The sequence below is a fragment of the Ochlerotatus camptorhynchus genome, unplaced genomic scaffold (assembly GCF_037179485.1).
Source record: "Ochlerotatus camptorhynchus isolate MF236.1 unplaced genomic scaffold, CSIRO-AGI_Acam_v1.1 ptg000349l, whole genome shotgun sequence".
NCBI lineage: Eukaryota > Metazoa > Arthropoda > Insecta > Diptera > Culicidae > Ochlerotatus > Ochlerotatus camptorhynchus.
Window position 1 is genome coordinate 804,739 of NW_027040837.1, and position 22,772 is coordinate 827,510.

General features: G+C 38.2%; 1 protein-coding gene across 1 annotated transcript; it reads right to left on the reverse strand.

Annotated features, from left to right (window-relative positions):
* Positions 1-898: 898 nt before the first annotated feature.
* LOC135709069 (serine protease inhibitor 28Dc-like) lies at positions 899-22,470 on the reverse strand. The gene is made up of 3 exons (XM_065231256.1): positions 22,322-22,470; positions 2,542-3,120; positions 899-2,473 (listed from the first exon to the last, which is right to left on the reverse strand). Exons 2-3 carry the CDS (start codon positions 3,114-3,116, stop codon positions 1,576-1,578), a joined length of 1,473 nt encoding a protein of 490 aa, XP_065087328.1. The 5' UTR covers positions 3,117-3,120; positions 22,322-22,470; the 3' UTR covers positions 899-1,575.
* Positions 22,471-22,772: the final 302 nt, after the last annotated feature.

Here is a 22,772-nt window from a genome sequence, read left to right on the forward strand (position 1 = left end):
TCGCAAAAAGCATAAGGACATGGAGTGTCTCGTCAATTATACAATATCTTATTATTATTGAGGACCATTACGCTAGAAAATCAACAACAAAATAGCAATCCCACTGTTAAAAAAAACTTCCCAATCAAGTAAACAAAGTAGTAAACCTTAGCAACGGTTGGCAAAAGTCATTTTATATTATATTTTGTGTCATACTTGTCATGTTGTGCCATGACGTGCCGATCAGCGTGTCACGATGTGTTTCGGCACAGTGTACAGAGTTGATTATCCCTTGTCCGTCTCTGTAACTATCACAACAATCAACACAACGTAGGAATCCCACCCGTGCGCGATCAGTTGGTGATCGTAGAACTGTAAAATTGAATGGTCATGATTTTGTTCTCCCTAAAATAAGAGTATTCTGTCTTTTTTATGTTTTGGATTATGATAATTCAATTAGTCTGAGTGATCAGCGAATCCAAACACATAAAACAACCAACGATACAGATAAAACGGTTGCTACGACTACCATGACAAACTCGCTCTGTAACATAGCTAGATCCGAGTGGTAGAAGGATAATGATATATTGCTTGCCTGCTTTGTTGCAATATACACGGATGAGGACAAAGCTTGATATGAATCGAGAAAAGACATCAAAAAAAAAAATTCCCATTAACACACGTGTATCATCTTCGGGTTTACTTCGTGAAGCAGCTTGCCAACAATTTGCTCGTTTCCTTCTACCGCCCCGAGTGAGTTGTGCCGCACGGACTGCTTGTCATGAAAAAGAACGAAGAAGATTATATCATTATTGCTTTTCACTTCTGACATAGCGTTATTATTCGGTTCGTTGATCGCTTGTCATTTTGTCATTTGGAGATATTTTTGATTCCTTGTGAGTGATAAATGGATATAAGGAGGGGTATACTGTTCAAATGTCTTTTATTTCTTATATGTTTGGTGGCCTATCCTACTTAATTTTAGATTACAATTTTAAGTCCAGAAAAAAATGTACGGTTCATAAAATCATGAATACTGATTTTTTTAAGCTCATAAACGTGGGCTAATGTTTTTTTTTAACAATTGACTTTACTTTTCTTAGAGATTTCGTTTCACCCGCAAAAGAAAAGTTGCAATTCAGAGATTTGGACGATGCTTTTGGGAGTTACATTTGATAGTTCACAGTTCAGCTTAAGTCTAACTACCAACGGTTGCATGACCTAAACAAGCTTGTAAGGGGTGATTCAAATATGAAATCCACTCTTGGGGCGGAGGGGGTGCTTTAATTTGTGCCAGTACCTGTAATTGGTATGGGTAAAAGCATGTCACAGGGTGCGAGAAAAAATCAATCGAAAAACTTGTGGATGTCATATTTGAACCGCCCCTAAGGTAGAAACAAAAATGCTTCAATTATAACACACCTGAACTGCTGCAATTTATTCCGAACATTATACAACAAGTGCACGGCACCATTCGCGTATCTATTAATATACAATAAATAATAAATTAAAATCAACGCTTGATGATTTCTACTTTTCTTTGGCATACATAGGCGCCGACATAGCTTACCAACACTAATCACGATTCAACCATTCTCAACCCCGCGGATCAAACACCGCCCCGTAGAAAAGCGGTAATCTCGTGGGATCGTGCCGAACGTAAACCAGGAACGGCTGATTTACATTAAAGTAAACTGATGAGGCAGACCGGTCGATGAGAGTCATCGTCACCGCAGCCCCCTCGGTTCCATTTTCGTCCACGCTAAGATTCACCTTATGGCTGATTTGACTCACAAATAAACGGGTTTTCCCCCGAGCATTCTGGTTCAGCATCATACCGAGATCACTGCTCTGAACGTTAAAGATCGACTTTACGCCAAGTTTGCGGAATGACTTCTCCAGATTGGTGCTGCTCTCAAGTTGCGTCCGCGGGAAGGTGAGGGTTGTCGTGCGAAGTTTCATCTTGGTGATCATCGAATCAATCTGGCCGGCAGTCAGCCGGTTCTGCAGCTCACGTATCTTGACTCGCGAAGAGTTTACGGGCATCATGACATACATGGTGGTTGCGTTGTCACTATAGGGAAGTCCAATCATTTTGAAACCCAGAGACTTTTCGTAGAGATAGGGCAAACATTGAATCATAGACATCATGTCCACCTTGATAGTGGGCCGGTCCTGTCCATCAGGGTAGAAATCTTTTGGCCTGGTGATTTTCGGAATGAATTCATTTTGCCAGGTAGCTTTGAAGTACAGCGAGCTAGCGATGACCATCGAGGTGTCTGTGGAGAAGGATCCACTCAAAATTTCTCGGATCTTGCCGAAGGTCGCTTGGTTAGCCCAATTGTTGATGGTAGATATAGCGACTGGTGCATTTCGGAAGTCAATCTTCTGGGTCGTTGCACCGTAGATTTCCATAGCTGCGGATTCATATTTTGGATTTATTGGCAGATTGTTCTGCACAAAAATTGCGTTGGCGATGTTGAGGATGTTTACTCTGCAAATAGGAAACGAAATTAATGAGAAATAAGTGATTTGTTTGACTTTTTTTTTTGTGTGACTTACTTTGGAGTGGCCGGTGGTTGAGGCTCGTTATCCTCATAATCGTAATCGTAGGTATTGCAAGTATTCGTTTTCCAACCGAGCAGATCGAGTTGCTTCGGAGTTTTGGACAGGAGGTTTCTCATCATAGCACCCGCTCTTCGGTGGTATTGTTTGTAGTCAGTTTTTTCATTGAGGTTGAGGGCACCAAACAACTCTGCCCGAGTTAGTCCGTTGGAACCCATTAGGAGCATGTTCAGCACTCCCATGATGCTGACTGGTGAGAAAACCTCTGCTGGGCTGTTAGAGTCGGCAGATATCCGACCTATTTGAAGGGCCAACTCAACCACTGCACGTGACAGCTGTTCATCGTTTGCGGTGTCAATGTTTCTCACGGACGAATCAAGATCCACACTTAGCTGAGATCTTCGATTCGAAAAATTGATGGTTGTTGGAACTCTAGCTCTGGCAACTGGAGACGGTGTTGTACGGTACAGCGGTGCGAAACTCCCTGATTGCAGCCATGATTGTGCCGTAGCTTGGTTTACTACGCAGTAGCATAGCAATGCGGCGAAGGGTATGACAATTGTTTTCCTCATGACTCTAGAACGAGATGCGAGCAAATTGTCTATGGTTAATAATTCATTATTTTTGTTAACGTGGAGAACAACGTATCGATGTAGTGAAATGTGGTGGAAACCGGTTTGGTAGCTTTGATTATATTGATCGCACATGGCAAGTGATAGGATTGATTTCTGATGATAGTGGAAGTTTCCAAGGCATCTCAATCCAACAAGCGGATAGCAATTAGCAGCTTACACATCGAGGTTACGTGTGATTTGTTGAATCTGCATTTTAAACAGCAATCAAGATAGTCGTCCACTTCGATATACATTGCAGAGTTTTTGTTTAGTAATAAGCCATTCCATAGCAAAACAATATAGTGGTTCTAAAAATTTTGTAAAAATAGGTAGTTTTGTTCCTTATCTCAAAATATTAGACCCGTATTTTTTATGTCGTCAGTAGGGTGACCAGTTTCATGTTAGATTGATTCAAAAACTCGTTTGTTATCAAAAATTACATTTTTCAAAAATTTTAAAGATCAAAATATCAAATAAAAAGTTATTAAAATACTTTTTAGAAAAAAAATATAATGGTATAAAAACAATGGAATTTTGAATTGAAAAACATAGATTGTATTTGTTTTTATGGTGTTCATGGTTTGTAGACATAGGGTGCAATATGTTTTATAATTTTCCTAGAAAATTTAGGCTTTTTTACACAACATATAAAAATATCAACGATGTTCGTTTTTTAGTTAAATTTGTTTGAAGTTATCATGTTTTGGGCATTCACTCTATACTCCTATGCAACTAGACTACCATGCGTCTCCATTGATTTATAGCGACTGCTTCAAAAACCACGGTGGACTTCATAGGCCTCCCAGTGCTGAAAAACCGGACCGACACGGCGATATTGACAAAGCAGCTTGACAAGAAAATGATCTTCTGCTGTGATCAAGCATTAGTTTTTATTAGTTAGGTAGGTTCCGATTCAACACATTGTAGTTTCATTTTTATACCTGTGATCTTGACTTTTTTACCTAGGAGATGAGTACTTAAGGGGGTTAGATTTTGATAAGTTCTTTAGTGGGAATGACACTGATGAAGACTGCACATTGTAGTCGAAATACGTATCTATCATGGATACCAAAATTAATTAAGTGGAATTAAATGGAAGATAACCTTTTTTGCTGTTTTATTTAAGCATTCCGCTAACAACCCATTTTCATAACTTCACAAGATCGATGTGGGTTATAGCTCAATCTCAAGGCTGTTGTAGGAAAAAGAAAGCGACAGCCGTTGGAATACTGTCATGAGGCGAATAGATCATGTTTTTCAATGGAGGCGACCCCGGCGTAGTGGTTAGAATCCATACCTCTCACGCCAAAGTCACGAGTTCAAATCTCAACCCGGACAAGTCACGAATGACCCAAAAGCGTTAAAATGACTATAATTTAAAAAATCAAATCAATGTTTTTCACTGAGATTCAGCAACATAAAATGCTGAGCTACTCGGTGGTACCCATTTCGGCAAAAAATCTAAGTGTGTAGACCTCAGGAACAGCAAAGTGGCCCTCGGGAAGACCTGGAACATCTGTAAAAGAGGTCAATCGTAAAAAAGAATCTAGAGCTCTACGATTTTTTGAAACAACTTGTTGTTATGTTGCATGAATTTGGATTTGAGGCCAGATTGTGCACTCTGGTGGCCACCGGACTGTCCTCTGGCAGATCCAGAACATCCGTAAAGGTTGTCAATTCATAGGAAAGATCCTAACGCTCAGCGGTTGTTTCAAATCACTTATTTTGACGTTACATCAATGAATTTTGATCTGGGACCAGCATGCGCACTCTGCTAGCCACGGACTTGTCTTCTGGGAGATCTGGACCATCCGTAAAAGTAGTCAATTCGTACAAAAAGATTCTAGGAACCATCCATAAATGAAGTAACATATGTATGATCAATATTAGACCCCCTCCCCCTCGTAGAGTATTTTTCAATACATAATACATGACCGGTCCCAACTTCTGCAGAACCCCCTCCCAGAGTTGCGACCTATCACAATCACGATCGTCAAACAGCTGATGGTAGTAACGCTTAGTACATTCCTATCAATGTGCTTATCGAAGCACTCTCCATTGACGAAAGAAGTAAAAAGCAACTGGTGAATGTCGTCTTCGGTGTTGATCCATCACCGATATGGTCATTCCCGACAATCACGACACTCATTTGTGCTCGTTTTGAAACAGTTGCTGCTTTGCCTGCTTATGTGAGTGTGTTGGTGACTGAGCCCAACAGCTTCCGCTTAATTTTGCTAGCTTTGTTTGAAACTCACACAGTCACGCGTGCCGAGTCGAACGTGGAATGCGTACACTGTACACAAACATCATCCTCTGATCGAATGAAACCTCAGACCATTCAAAACAAAATACCGAAATCGCTTTTTCGAATGATAGCTGCAACCGGATGGCGGTTGTTTTGAAATCAGATGATTTTCCTCTCGAATACTGGATGAAACTTGTTACGAGAAGGGATAGGGTCTTCAGTTGAAATGCGTAATGCTCTCTGCAGAATGACTGTCATACTAAATGGAAATGCATATGGTATTGGTTCAGCCCCATAACGCAAATCATTCAAAACGATGATGTTAATAATTCTATCGAACGTCATTTGCTGATCTTAGCTGACAAACGAGGTGGAAGCATATGCATCGCTATCAGAGCTGTTACGAACAAAGGTAAAGGATGAAAACCAATGTTTGGTTAATTCGTGGTGGAGGAGGTTTTCTCCACCACGAAATTTTTTTGTATCCATGATGGAATGGCTTATTATGGCTATTCAGTATGGAATTGTACATAATCAAATTATAAATCTAATTAAAAGCACTTGCATGTCACACTATTCTTAAATGTTTGTCCTCTGAGTGCAGTATGTTTTATTGCTAATTTTCAAACGAAAATCATCCTGTATTTGGATGACAGTCATATGGATGTTCATCATCTGACGACGAATTCAACCATAAGAAAATCATCCGAAATTCGAATGCTTATTGTTAAAGGGCTAGAGCAAAGCAATAATCATTCGAAGTATTGCGGATTGTTCAGTTTAGGCAGTGTTTTCATTTTCTTCTGTCGTTTCCCTTTTTCTCATCATTGTACTGTAGAAGTCTTCACTGTATTCGTTATGCTTTTCATCATCAGCAGCGAGTGTTACGTTTTGCCTGAGAGCAGCGATTATTACTCGTGATTGTTGTTTGCCATGGCTCTACCTCTCACTGCTTGACAAAATGTTCAATCAGCGATAGTCGGTAGATGCTTTGACGAGTGTAGAGTGAGTGTCATGGTATTATGCATCTCTGCCCCCTCCCCCTTAAAATTGATCGTTTCCTTGAGCTTTTTCCAGTTTCTTCTACATGTATTCTTGAGCCGGAAAGGTTCATCTGTTTTCCAATAGAAGTTTATACCGACTTCTTTCGGAAGCTACTTTGACTTCATACGAAAGCTTCTTCCAACACCCCTCAAAAGTCTCATCAAACTTCACTTGGAAGTTTCTTCTGGCTCCTCCCTCTGGGGGCAATTTAAAAGTCAACCAATAAAGATCAATTTGCCCACGGATTCAGGTAACCACCATCCCAAGTAACAATTTGGGTTTTATAAGGGTTCTGTAGACCATGATTTAGACTTGTAGAGTGCTTTAAAACCTCAATAAATCTTGCAATGTTACCTGGGATGACAGGCCAGCACAGATCTAGAAATTTTTGCATTAAATTATCACTTTTACTGATGTTCAGGATCTTACGGAGAGCCTCCTTAACGCTAAGGCACACATTTTGGCCTTCAATCCAACAATAATATTAATGTAGGATCACAATAAAGAATCACCAGGAATTCATGGAGCTCTTGGATTTTTTTTAAAACCACTATTACGAATATTCTTAATCTTCTGGGGGAACACGTTGTGGCCAGCAAAGTGCGCACGCTGGTCCCAGATCCAAATTAATTCATGCAGCATCACAACAAGAGCATTAAAAGCAGCGGAGCCTTAGAATCTTTTTAAAGAATTGACCACTTTTACGGATATTCTGGATCTTCTGGAGGACCGTTCCTTGGCCAGCCGTTCCAAATTAATTCATAAAGCTTCACAACAAGTGATTTTAAAAAATGGCGGAGGTCTAGAACAATTTTTGCAAATTGACCACTTTTATGGATGTTACAGATCTCCCAGAGGACTGCTCTGTGGCCACTAGCATGCTGGTTTCAGATTCAAATTCATTAATGTAGCATAATAGAAAAATCGCTGAGCTATAGGATCTTTTTTTACGAATTGACAACCTGTCCGAATGTTTCGGATCTTCCGGAGGGACGTTTCTTGAACCCTTCTTCTCCTTCACATTTCTTGTTGCGTGCTCTCAATTTAGTGTTCTAGATGCACTTCCACAGTTATTAATTGAGCGCTTTCGATGCCTGTACCATTTCTGCATTAGTATAATTGTGTTGCAAGAACAATCATACTCTAGGTATGCCCAGGGAAGTCGAAATACTTTACAACCCGAAAAAAAAACCGACTGGGGCCCCATTTCTTGAACCCCTGGGTCTATTTTTTCCCTCTGTTTGGGACATAAAACCACTGCGACCAGTAATTTGATCTATTGTAGTATCTGGGTCTATAGTTTTATCTCATCCTTCAATCTTCAATCTTCACGGTTAGGAATATCAATATCATCATCGTCAATATCATCAGTTTCAGCTCAAATTTCGATAACAGGTTTAGCAACTACACTGAAAATATTTATTCGTTAATTTTTCCACGCTTATTTCGTAGAAATGGGTGTCGTACATAAAACAACTTTTTCGTTAATTGCATGTTGTTAGTTACAACGCCAACATTACGCATAATTCGTAAAATACAAGAACTGAATTTCGTATTGACGTAAACCTCGCCTACAAAAATCATTCGTGTATTCGTATACACTACGAAAAACATTCGTGCATACTATCTGTCATAGCTACGTTATTCGTAAATATTACGAAACCATTCGTTGTTGTGTTGCATGAATTTGCATTTGGTATTAATGTTTATATACAACGATAGCCTGGGCAAACAAATTTATTTGTGAGATTGTGATATTTGTGGAGAAAAGTTTTCGTGATTCATTCGGCACTATTATGTCGGACGGTAACGGTGGACTTTGATGGCTCGATCTCCGGCGTTGACGAGAATCTGCAGTTTCTGACGACTAAAAAAAAAGCGCGTCTCCAACAATGAGGATCATGAAAAAGTACAAGTGGAATTTCTCAAACGGAGAATCCCGTCACAAGAGCTGGCCGTTACCCGGCATCAGTAATCTAGATGGCGTGAGTGATTTGTCATAGTTTTAACATTTATATTGCAACTAATCGCCTCTTCATACCTTATCTCATCCACAGCCTGAAGATCTGTCCTTGACGGAAAAGCGGTCGTGTGTTTTGGCCTGTATACTGCGCTGGTGCAGTTTGTAAAGGTCAGCCAATACTACCTGGATCGCAACCTGGACTGCATCCTTTTCGTGGGCGCTGTAGACTACATGATTCCCCTAAGCCACACCATCGATTTATATTCATTATTCATTATTATTTATTTATTATTCAGGTTGGGATATTTTTTAAAGATCCTGGAACATACCACATGCTGCCGCAGCACATAGGGGTTTGGACTCCGTTGTCGTTATCAAAACTTCATGAACATGCTACGATCGCACTATAAGCCAGAGATGTGGCCTGACATGCGACTGAATTCAACTTCTTGGTTCAAGAGAAAGATGATGATTTCGACTTTTTTGCGAGTGCTCCTGTGCTAATTAATGTTATTAACGTTTTTACTTTGACTTCTGAACATTATTTATTTTTATTTTTTAAAATATTTTCATTTCCTTTTGCCTTTATTTTCGTACAATGAACGATATTGATTTGATAGTATACGAATGAAGAGCTTTGAGTGGGTTGGTTTATTTCTTTTAAATTCCGCTATAATTGCTTATCTTTTGACAGATACGCGTATTTCGTCTACTACTTGCAGACTTCATCAGTGCCAAGTACTCAACACCACTGAAGAATCCATCTTTTATCTACGAGTTATATACTAATCAATAGGTACTAAAAATCTGCCATGTCAAAATTTACCTAAACTGGTACCTAAATTCAGTCTCCAACAGGTAGAGGCATGCTACGATGTGTTGTTTTAGGTAGCATGCTAAAGAGTCTCGAGTATCCGTTTCCTTGATCTCTGTTAAGCAATGTTGATGGATTATGTTTAAATATTTCTAGACTTTCGGCTACGTCTAGTTTCCAATGTGAAAATACAGTCCGCAGGATATTAATGTTTTCCTTAGTCAAATTGTGCCCCTTTTTAATGATATGTTCTGCAACCTTGGATTTAAATTTATAATGAAGTCCTTTATCCATCTCTTTGTTAGCCTTTTTTACCTCTGCGATGTGTTCCTTAAACCTTGTTTCCAAAGTCCTTTTCGTCTGACCAATGTAGATTTTATTGCAATCTGGACAAGAGATTTTGTAGACTCCGGCTTTCCCTAAGACATTTATTGAATCTTTAGTTGATCCTAACAGTGACTTCAGCTGATTTATCCTACTGCTGAATACTAAATCTAGGCCAAAACTAGATTCTTCTGAGAACTGCTGCGTCTAGGCCGACGCAGCAGTTCTCAGAAGAACAATTGACACTTCTCAACAAGGGATTAGGATATGCGATCTCCTCAAAACCTGACGTGGAAGAGACCATCGTTGACATGGAGACTGCAATCACTCACACACTTCCTATTCTATTACACGAGACTGCCAGGAATATTATTTCAGAGACAATACAAAACGGAAAGGGACATTCACTTAGTAAAACCGAAAAAAGAGGAAATTCGAATTCTCAAAGAACTAAAAACAAAGCCGGTATTCTATACAAAAGCGGACAAAGGTAATGCAGTAGTGATTTTGGACAAAGAGGACTATGATGACGGAAAAAATACTAATGGCCCATACAGACAGTTGAGGATTGACCCCCTCCCATCTATAGTTAAACATGTGGATAAAACGTTGAAAGAGTGCAAGGCGTTTATTGGCAACAGTACGAATCAATTGAAAGTTTCAAACCCTATTCTACCTAGGATCAAAGGTTTACCAAAGATTCACAAACCAGGAAACGAAATGAGGGAGATTATCTCGGCTGAAGGATCCCCCACTCATAAGCTTGCCAAATGGCTAGTAAAGGAATTTCAAAATATGCCTAAACCCTTTTCCACTTGCTCAGTTAACAGCACACAGGAATTCGCAAGTCAACTTCAGGCATCAGGAGAGATTCGGGAAGATGAAGTCATGGTTTCATTTGATGTCACAGCACTTTTTCCGAGTGTACCAGTAAAGGAAGCCATCAGTCTTTTAGAGGACTGGCTTCTGAAGCAACGTGAGAATTCTACCTGGAAAACAAAGTTCAATCAAGAAAAAACAATTCAAGCAGTAATCGATAAAAGAACAAGGGATCATTTTAGGCGTATTTCGACAACTCTTACACCAGTAACTGAGGGTTTAAAACAAGTAGCGGTGAATTTCGACAAAAACATTACCAAACCATTGATTTCAAAGTTTAGAAGTTTTGGCCTAGATTTAGTATTCAGCAGTAGGATAAATCAGCTGAAGTCACTGTTAGCATCAACTAAAGATTCAATAAATGTCTTAGGGAAAGCCGGAGTCTACAAAATCTCTTGTCCAAATTGCAATAAAATCTACATTGGTCAGACGAAAAGGACTTTGGAAACAAGGTTTAAGGAACACATCGCAGAGGTAAAAAAGGCTAACAAAGATGGATAAAGGACTTCATTATGAATTTAAATCCAAGGTTGCAGAACATATCGTTAAAAAGGGGCACAATTTGACTAAGGAAAACATTAATATCCTGCGGACTGTATCTTCACCTTGGAAACTAGACGTAGCCGAAAGTCTAGAAATATTTAAACATAATCCATCAACATTGCTTAATAGAGATCAAGGAATCGGATAATCGAGACTCTTTAGCATGCTACCTAAAACAACACATCGTAGCATGCCGCTACCTGTTGGAGACTGAATTTAGGTACCTGTTTAGGTAAATTTTGACATGGCAGATTTTTAGTACCTATTGATTAGTATATAACTCGTAGATAAAAGATGGATTCTTCAGTGGTGTTGAGTACTTGGCACTGATGAAGTCTGCAAGTAGTAGACGAAATACGCGTATCTGTCAAAAGATAAGCAATTATAACGGAATTTAAAGGAAATAAACCAACCCACTCAAAGCTCTTCATAAGGGATTCCGTTAAGAGGTTCGACAAATTTAAAGGAGTATACGAATGCTTCGTATTATTTACAATCCATGCATTTTTTGCACGAGTAGTTCGTACCTATCTTATGAATCAATCGTAATGAGCATGACGACGCTTCGTAAAACACTCGAATATTACGAAGCAAACGATTTTGGGAATCTAAACGAAACTAGATTCTTACAAAGTACGAATCTATTTCGTTGCAGATAACAACGAATAGATTCGTAGCACAAACGAGCGCGTTCGTTATATGAACTCAATTTTATTTTCAGTGTACCGGTGCGAAAGCAAAAACATAAATTAATTATCGTAATTGTACTTGTACCCTACAAAAAATAAGACCAAAAAATGGGTAACAATTTTTCTTCTTCTTCTTCATTCCTTTATTTAACGTCGGTTTCCGTTCCGCAATCTAGTGCCATTCACCGACGGACAGCGAGTACGGCAATTGAATGTGATGGAAGGAAGGCAGCTTCCACACCTGCGTAGTATATCGCACCCATTCAACACACATGGGCCGGAACCAACTTACCCTCCGAAGGAAGCCGTGACGAAAGATTTTTATGCCACAGAAAAATCCCACCAACCTCGGCTGGGATTGAACCCAGACCCATTGGGGTGAGAATGTAGTCACCACCGGCGCCGGCTGTAAATAATTTTTCCGAAGGGTAGGCAAAATTTGACAGTTGTGATAATTTTTGCTTTGCCGATCTCACGGTAACTGAATGTTTTACCGAAATGTTTGCCGAAAGCTCGGCTGTTGGATTATCAGCACAAAGGAAAAAGTACCTAATTTGGAGTTCATTTTACCCAGGTTGGCAGTTTCGTGCGCCAACTCAATTCGAGTTCTAGTTTTTATTTGAATTTATTTGAATTATATTTGAAATGACGTTTCACATTCATCTAGTGATGTCCGATTTTCATTCGAATAATCGTTTAATCGATTAACGAACCGAAAAGTAAACTATTTATAATCGGTTAGATCATGCCGATATAAGCATTAACATCTCCACAGGATCATCACCGATCGTTTCAAACATGTGCTGCACTCTCATTGGTGGAAAAATAGCAGCACAGCGAACAAAAAATAATCGATTAGTTGTTAATCGAGTAATTAAAAAATGGGACATCTCTGATTTTGGTGTGATTGTTTTGATAAAAATGAGCGCAAAATTTCATCTCTTCCGAGGGGGCAGCAAAACCACAAAATTACCTTGAATACGGGGGGTTCTCATTGGATGAAAGGGACCGTGAAAGAAGACACTCAAATAGAAAGTTTTTCTTCCGACAGTTTCATCTTAGTATTTATCTTTGGTTATACGGTCGAAAATCTTCAAGAGGCTGTTATTTTAGTAAAAAATAAATCACTTACCGCGTATCAGGCACAGAAAAGGTACAATATTCCGAAAATGACACTTCACGCAAAAATTAAGGGAAGCCACGGCAAGAAATATGGGAGGGAAATAGTGTTGAGTGTTGTATTGGAGAACCAGTTAGGGGATTGGGTTTGTATGTGTGCTGCTTCTGGCAGTCCCAAGACAACCAAAAAGATCTTGGAAGCTGCTAAAGACCTTGCGTCACTAGTTGGGCGTAAATTTAAAGGAGGAATTCCATCGTCAGGTTGGCTGAAAGGGTAACCACCGATTTTCGAACTACCACGAAAGCGCCGAAAGAGTCTGTTAATATGAATTTACATTAAGCACTTCTCATACACCTTCTGTGTGTGAATTAACTTGAAATAAAATGTTAACAAACTAAAAATTGCTAACTGAAACTTATTTCCGGAAAAAAACTCCTAGGAGAAAAAAAAACATAAAACCGGAATTAAGTTCTGATATTCTGCTCCTAAATTCCCCGGGGGCACCCAGAACATGCCCGGAAGTGGCCAATGTGGTCCAAGGCACTCAATTTTGCTATTGATATTTTTATCGAATTTGGAAGTAATATGAAGTGTCGCATGATAGGTTTTATTCCTTCCATGTCAAAATTAGCTCCATGTTCCATATACCCTGGAAATTGTTCCGGCCATATCTCCGGAACCAGTTGACCGATTCCAAAAATATTCGATAGCTTTCAATGAGACCACAATACCTATAGTTTGACGTTAAAAAATTTCCAAATCAGATCAATGATTTCCCAGAAAATGAGCCATGATGAATAGCTAATGCGTGGAAAGTGATTTTTTTTTAAAACGAAGTTAAGCTCAAATTTCTTGATTTTTTTAAATAGCAAATTCATAAAAACTGTATAAAAAGGGTTTTTTCATGATACCAATAAGCATTAAACAAAGAATGTTATAACAGTCCACATCGTGCTCTCTTGCCGTGCGGATCTATTTGCTTTTTGCTGAAGGAAGTGTTACTATTACCTAAAGCTACAACAAATTTAAACAGCACTTTTCAGTGCTCAACCTGTAAAAAAAAAATTCTACCTTGTTCAACTCTTATTCCTCTTCGATCCTTGTTTGGACCCTACCCGAGGTAATCCTTCTTGGATATCGATTTGGAAAATTCCTCTTCGATCCTTCAGATTCTTATAGTAATCTGCTTGGAAGCCGATTTGGATAAAAATTTACTGCCGCCATGGCGCCTAAACGCAAAAGAAAGGGGCAAACTCTTGACCCCCCTTCTGATGAAATTAATTTGAGTAATCAATTTGATTTGCTCACGGATGATGAGAATGATCCATCATCCAAGAAAAATTCTAGTAAACTTTCCCGGCTTAATGCCAAGAAGGAAAAGATTCCCCCTATTGTGATAACCACTTCCGATTTCCATGCTCTTCGCATGGAACTTTTGAATTTCGTGAAAGTTAAGTTTTCACTACAAATTGCCCAAGTAACCAAAAGTTCCGCATTCAACACTTCCAAGTTCCATAAAGTTCAAATAAAGTTCCGACAGAACTTTCAAGATCCATAAAGTTCAAATAAAGTTCCGACAGAACTTTCAAGATCCATAAAGTTCAAATAAAGTTCCGACAGAACTTTCAAGTTCCATAAAGTTCAAATAAAGTTCCGACAGAACTTTCAAGCCACATGAAGCAATCCGCACAAATCTTTTTTGTAACAAAATTTAATGTACGTAAATATGAAATAATCAGTGGCCCGAATAAATCATAATTCTTATATTTATGCAACATTCTATCCAAAAATAAAAAAAAAATTAAAAAGTAATTTACTGGATTCGAACCCGTGTATACGTCATGTGATCTACGATTGCTAACCACTGCGCCACAAGTGTGATGGAATACCATGTGGGCAAACACCAATTTAAATTCATCAAGGTGTTGTGTTTCGTACTCAAGTCAGTCAGCAGGCTCAGAAAACTCCAACAATAGGCGGGACAACAGCTCACTTTAATATATTTCAGATGACGTAGTGGTTCGTGCTGAGACTCTCACGCAGAAGGACTGGGTTTAATTCTTCAAACAGCTCCATTACTAATACTTATGCTGATAAATCAATACGCCTTTAGAAATAACTTTCATAAAAGTGCGAACTAAATATAGAATTGGTGTAGAGGGCAAAAACCTTTTTTTTTAATTTATTTTCTAAAAGTTCCGTCCAAGATCCGCCAGAGGCTGCTTGGAATGCTCTTCAATTATGGTACCGGAACTTTCAAGTTCTTATAACGACTTAAAAATGAGGCTGCTTAGAATTCTATAGACCACCTTCAACTAAGGTGCTTAAGCCATAAATAGCCTTTTATCAGAACTTTTGGTTACTTGGGTGGACGTCGGGGTGAATGCCGTGTATTGGCTGAAACCTTGGACGGATTTAAATGTCTTCTCAAGTATCTTACTGAGAAGAAGCACACATTTTTTACTTACGACACCAAAACTGAACGTGTGTTCAAGGTTGTCATGAAAGGACTGCCCAGTGGTGAATCCCTGGATCAGATCAAAGATGAACTGGCAAAATTACTTGGAGTTGTGCCACTCCAAGTAATCAAAATGAAAATGAAATCCCGTCCTGGCGATTCGCGCAACGGGATTTCTAATGATTTTTATTTAGTTCACTTCAAGTCTAGTGAACTAAACAACCTTAAGGCCTTAAAAAAAGCTAGCCTTATGCTCCATGTCCGAGTGAAGTGGGAACACTTCAGGAAGACTGGAGGAAATTTCCAAAACCTCACCCAGTGCCGTAAGTGCCAGGGATGGGGTCACGGAACTGAAAATTGCTACATGCCAGCTAAATGCATGAATTGTGATGATTCCTCTCACGCAAAGGACGACTGTCCTGTGAAGGAAGATCCTAAGAAATTTAAATGTTCAAATTGTGGTGAAAACCACAAATCCAATTTTTGGGAATGTAAGACTCGCAAAGCGATCCTACAATCTCGTTCTAACCGTCAGGTAGGAAACGCTCCACGTTTCCGACCAGGTACAAATTCCTCTGCTGTTAACAACGGTCAGCGAGGAACAAATTCTACATTCGTACCCGTAGGTACAAATATCTCCCCTGCTTCAAATGTTTCATCTGTACCTACTCCCCTCGCTGCTAACAATGTTCAGCGAGTTAATGGAGCTACCTATGCTGCTATTGCAGCGGGTAGAAATCAAAATACTAACCAACGTTCTAACGGAAATTTTGACAATTTTACTGCCCCCAAAATGGAATTTTTACAGAATTCATTAATTGACATGATTTCTGATATGCTTAAATCTAACTCTTTGATGCTATTCAAACTGGAGTAAAATTTGCAAATAATATTGTCATGACTTTAAAATTCAGTAATGGATTTTAAAGCATTAAATATTGTAAATTGGAATGCTCGATCTCTTAAAGATAATGAAGACGAGCTATTTAACTTTTTGAGAGTTCATAACGTGCATATTGCCGTTATAACTGAAACGTTCCTTAAACCTGCCCATAAGGTTAAGAAGTACGCAAATTACTTGATTTATAGAAATGATCGTCTTGATGGACCCTGTGGTGGCGTTGCCATCATTATTCATAGACGAATCAAACATAAAATTCTTTCTTCATTTGAAACCAAAGTTTTTGAAACTTTGGGAGTTTCTGTTGAAACAAAATTTGGACAACTTACGTTTATAGCTGCCTATTTGCCATTCCAATGCGTAGGCCAGCAAAAGAATTTTCTCAAGGGTGACCTCCAGAAACTTACCCGTCATAGGTCTAAATTCTTCATTATTGGTGATTTTAATGCAAAACACCGCTCCTGGAATAATGCTCAAAGCAATTCCAATGGTAATATTCTGTTTGATGATTGTTCTGCAGGTTATTACACTATTCAATATCCAAACAGCCCAACATGCTTTTCTTCTGCAAGAAATCCCTCCACTATTGATTTGGTCTTAACTGATTCATGTCAACTTTGTAGCCAATTGGTTACCCATGCTGATTTCGGTTCTGATCACCTTCCAGTAACTTTTGAAATATCCCAAGAAATAATTTGTAATCCCAACAGCTCTACTTTCAATTACCATAGAGCTGATTGGGAGCAGTATCGAACATTTATGGAATATAACTTCGATCCAAACATTCCTTTGCAAACCAAAGATGAAATTAATTATGCTCTTGAATCTCTGACTACTTCTATAGTTGAAGCAAGAGCTGCCTCAGTACCAAAATGCGAGGTTAAATTCGATTCAATTATAATAGACGATGATCTTCAGCTCTTGATCCGTCTTAAAAATGTCCGTAGGAGACAATTTCAAAGAACACGCGATCCTGCCATGAAAGTTATCTGGCGGGATTTGCAAAAACAAATTAAAAAGCGATTCTCTGCCCTGAGGAACAAAACTTTTGAAAATAATATTTCTAAATTAGACCCGAGTTCCAAACCCTTTTGGAAACTCACAAAAATTTTGAAAAAACCTCAAAAGCCAATTCCAGCGCTTAAAGAAGGTGGTAAAATTTTGATCACAAATTTGGAAAAAGCTAAGAAACTTGCTAAGCAATTCGAGAGTTCCTATAATTTCAGTTTGGGTCTTACTAGTCCTATTGAGAATCAGGTTGTTCGGGATTTTCTGAATATTTTCTCTCGGGAAAATATTTTTGATGATTCCTGGGGGACTGATTTGGACGAAGTAAGGTCTATAACTAAAAATTTTCAAAATATGAAAGCTCCAGGTGATGATGGAATTTTCTATATCCTCATCAAAAAACTCCCAGAGAGTACCTTGTCTTTCTTGGTAAAATTATTTAACAGATGTTTCCATTTGGCATACTTTCCTGATAAATGGAAAAATGCAAAAGTTGTTCCAATTTTGAAGCCGGATAAAAATCCAGCTGAAGCTTCTAGCTACCGTCCAATAAGTTTGCTCTCTTCAATAAGTAAACTTTTTGAAAAGATAATTTTGAATAGATATACGAATAGGAACTCAATTTTTGCAGATGAGCAGTTTGGATTTCGCCATGGGCATTCAACTACTCATCAACTCTTAAGAGTTAACAATTTAATTCGTTCAAACAAATCTGAAGGCCACTCAACTGGAGTTGCTCTTCTAGACATAGAAAAAGCATTCGACAGTGTTTGGCATGAAGGTTTGATTGCTAAATTGAAAAAGTTTAATTTTCCACTTTATATTATGAAATTAGTTCAAAATTATTTAACTGACAGAACTCTTAAAGTAAATTATCAAAATTCCAAATCTAATCGACTACCTGTTAGAGCAGGAGTTCCTCAGGGTAGCATTCTTGGGTCTATATTGTATAACATTTTCACTTCGGACCTCCCTGAATTGCCTCAGGGTTGCCACAAATCTTTGTTCGCTGATGACACAGGCATTTCCGCTAAAGGAAGAAGTCTTCGTGTTATTTGCAGCAGACTGCAGAAAAGTTTAGATATTTTCTCTTCTTATTTACAAAAATGGAAGATTTCTCCCAACGCTTCCAAAACTCAACTTATAATATTTCCACATAAGCCTAGAGCTTCGTTTTTGAAACCATAGTCACTATGAACGGAGTTCCAATTTCCTGGTCAAACCAAGTGAAATATCTTGGATTAATACTTGACCAAAAATTAACTTTTAAAGATCACATTGAGGGCATCCAAGCCAAATGTAACAAATATATAAAATGTTGGTATCCTCTTATAAACAGGAAATCCAAACTTTGCCTGACGAATAAACTTCTAATATTTAAACAAGTTTTTAGACCGGCCATGCTTTACGCTGTGCCAATATGGTCTAGTTGCTGCACTACCAGGAAAAAAGCACTTCAAAGGATTCAGAACAAAATTCTGAAAATGATTTTGAAGTTGCCTCCCTGGTACAGTACAACCGAAGTACATAGAATTTCGAATGTTGAGACTTTAGCATAAATGTCCAACAAAATAATTAATAATTTCAGGCAAAAATCGTTGCAATCCTCAATTGCAACGATTAATTCCCTTTATACTTAGATAAGATTTAGTTTTAGTTTTTAGTTTTAAGATATCAATTGTTATACTGACATGCAGGTTAAAAAACCTGTTTAAAATACTGAATTGCCAAGACATGAACAATGTAAAAACACTTAGATATATATCATAACAATTGAGGCTGGTACGTTACTGCAGTAACTGGAGCACCTAGGTTTAAATAAAATGTAATTTATTTTGAATTTGGAACAAATAAAGAGTTAAAAAAAAAGAATGTTATAACAAATATGGGCTAAACTAGCATTTGCAAAAATAGGTTCAACCATCATTTTTTAGGTCCAACCAAGATCAGTGTAGGTCCAACCAACATCATAATTTTTTGCTGAATAAAAACGTTTTATAAAATCATTTGTTCATAATATTTAACTTTTTACGTTATTATTAGAAGCAAGAGGGGTCTAATCACGCATTTTTCATAATTATATGTTGAATTCATAAAAAAAATACGACATGAATGTTGCCGTCGTGTGAAACCGGCCTAAATAGGTCCAACCATCATCAGTTACCCTACTCAATTTTGAGTTATTGTCATTCACTCGCATGTAAACAGGATTACTTACTTTTAAGTTGTTTTCACTCAAAATTGAGTTTTACACAACATACTCAATTTTAACTTGGCGCACGGAACTGTCGAGTTGGGAGAATAGAACTCAATTTTGGGTTGCTTTGCTCTTTTCGTTTTTGTTGTTGTTAACAAGAGAGCAAGTGAGAGGCATCAACTCAAAAGTAAGTTTACTTAACTCAACCGTTGGGTAGTTTTTGTTCTCCGTGTATGACGGAAAGCTGTTGGAAAATCGATTAAAAGCAACTTTTTAATATTTTTAAAACTAATGTATAATGAAAAGCTCATCAAAATATTCGTCGTCTCATACTTGTAAAAGGACATAAAGATAGTTTTTAAAATAAAATCAATTTTTTTTTCACTTCCACCCTAACTAAATTTTGAAAGATGTCCATAGAATGCAGATGGTAGAATTTTAATTTCGAGGTATCGATTTTTATCGTGAAATTATGCGTTTTCGGTCAAGTTTACAGAACTTTACAAAATGGTTTGCAACCAACGATAGGTATTTTAGGAGAAATCCACTAGACTTGTACGACCACACAGTACCAAAAAGTCATGTAAATTTCCGTGCCCTGAGACCGACACATGCAAGCGGCCTGAATCACATAAGAATCAGTTGAAAGAAACGAGACAATAAATTCAATCAATCGTACTTTTCGTCGAGTTGCGTATGTTTCGGTTTGGGAACACTAAACTTTACATGACATGTTTGTTTAAGTTCCATAATTTACGTCAAAGATGAATTACGTCTCGGGTAAAAATAGTTATTTTTAAGTGTACAGTGCATGTGATGCATGTGGTCTCGGATATGGACAACATGACAACCATTTCGATCATAGGACAAACCTTGAAACGGATCCGATAGAACCGACTGAACGATAGCGACAACTACAGATTTTGCCGACGATGTTTTCGGTTCAGGCATTATCGATAACATCAAAACGGGTTTTGCTTCTTCATGTTTTCGTTTGTTTTTTTTTTAATCTTGAAAATTAACAAAAAAAAAAAAAACAGCCGAACCCGTCGGATCGATGTTGAAGCAAAAGCAGAATTGGAAGGCGTATTTTAATTTATTTTGCATCACCGTTTCGGTGGAGAATCGGTCTTTGGTGAATAGCTTTTCTTTTCTTTTGTAAATTAATTTATTTGTACAGGCTCAATTAAATAAGCTTTTCAGAGCCATATTATCATATGCGTTATACATAATTAATATCTTAAATCTAGAGTTGAAATGAATAGCTTTCATGGACTGCTAGCTTAAGCTGGTATCGTATGAACTAAAAGCGCCAATTTTTTTAGAATCAACTATGTCTCGAGGAGGGCGACACATCTAAATCTCAATTGATGCTCAACAAATCTCACACTAGCCAATGAATCTTCAAAAAATCTTCATTCATTTCTCGCATCTACTTGCATCGCGCATCATAATTGTGCAGGAAATCTTCAGAATTGGCATCAATCTTCTCTCTATCTACTCAGCGTGCGTGCAGCTAACCACAGCAAAACACATTTTTTCCTGCATGGTAGATAAAGTCGCTCCCCTCGCTATGTCCACTGTTACCGCCAACCGTTTTAGGGCATCAATCTTAATGACTACACGCGCCAATTCATGAAACTCAATCTCATGAACTACACCGTTCGAAAAATTCATGTAAATTTATGCGAGATATAGGGCACATAAAATTAACACTAGATTTGGCATACATTTTTCGCGGTATTTCGTGTAAATTTAAGCGCAATATCGCATAAATTAGCAATATTGTATGCAAGCTTGTAAACGATCTCGCTGTTTATGCCAAGTAGAGCTCAAAATTAAACGAAGGGAGATTTTACGCGATAGTTAAAATTCAGAATTTTTCTGTGTTTCGATCGATTTCTTGAAGTTTTAAACTGTTTCAAACCAGATCATTGAAATTGAATGCGCCATTCTTTCTCTTCTGCTTTTCGTATAAGTAGGGGAAACGGCTCTAATGTTGGCCTATGGATCTAAAGTTGGGCCCATCGCTAAAAATCTGCTATTTATCAATTTTATTTCGATGAACGCGTCATCGCGACGGTACTAATGGATATTTTTGGTCGCTATTGAAAATTTAGTCGATTGCTGAATTTATGAATGGGCCCAAATTAGGGGCATTCAGGCCGACATTACATCCATTTCCCCTATATTGGATTTTTGATTTTGATGAAGACCTAAGCAGGCGTTGGCTACCCAAAATAACGATACCGGATCGTCGATAAACATAATTCATCGATTAACAAACCTGTTTGAATGCTGTTCTTTTGGCGGAATCTCGAAGGCGGCAGTGTTTTGAAGTATTTAAGGTTAGTTTTCAGATAAAAGCTGGTGGTGAAATACGTTAACGTTATAGTTCTTCACTACTTTAACTGTGTGAAAGCTTCGCAGTAAATTCTATGTGATTTTTTTTATGTGTCTGGGTAAACTTCACATTTGAGTCTCACGATCGTCCAATATTATTGTTTGCATTCAATCTAGTTATTCCGTTCGCGGAAGCAGCCTCAGACTACCTTTATTTGACTGGAAAATACCCTCGTACACAGCCCGAGGTAGTACAAAACTATGTACTTCTGAAATTTGTTCGTCTGTGACGTACTTATTGACGTTTTTTTGTTTGACGCGTAGCTTAATATTTACTTGTTCAAAATACGAACTAATAGTCAATAGAATCCCACTCCTTGAGCACTGTTCTCATTTATCGTCAGCACTACACCGTCGTAGAATGCTTCTCCAACGACCAATTAGCATCAATTAAGTTCACATCTGTTTATTTTTTCGATACGCCACAGCTTTGCAATTAGCGAAACTTGACGACAGCTTCCACCATTTATCATTTCACCAATTTCCATCACCGTCACCATTCGCATCTGCAATGCACTTTGTCCTATGTAAGGGAATGTCTACGTCCTTTCTAATTACACTCATCATCTACTCACTTTATCGGCACGATTAGCAAATTTCCCACGCAGCAAGTCTTCAAAATGTTTTCAACACTCACTAACTGCGGAGTCGGATAAAATCGGAACCGATCACGTGTTCTTCTAGATTCTGCTTGAAAGCGAAACAAATACAGCACCCGCTTCAAGTTGCGCCGTAAAGCTGACTGAACCAGTCCGAGCCGTGTATAGTTTTATATACGAAGGCGCTGTTTATGCGATGACTCATGCAACAGTTGCTGCTATATTTCAAAGTTCAAACATGGGACATGCACAACCCCACGGGAGTTTAGTACCCTAGTAGACGTCGTAGTAGACAGTATTTACATTCTTTGGAGTGACGCTTAGAATTTTGGTGAGATATGAAACCGCAAATAATGGATAATGGCACCACGCATGCTGCTGGGGAAACCGTGTGTGGTCATTTGATCGGCTAAGTTCGTGTGATGAG

Coding starts and splice junctions, on each gene's coding strand:
- LOC135709069 (XM_065231256.1), bottom strand. CDS start 3,116: ATGAGGAAAACAATTGTCATACCCTTCGCCGCATTGCTATGCTACTGC. Junction 2,474..2,541: donor CAACCACCGGCCACTCCAAA/GTAAGTCACACA, acceptor TCCTATTTGCAG/AGTAAACATCCTCAACATCG.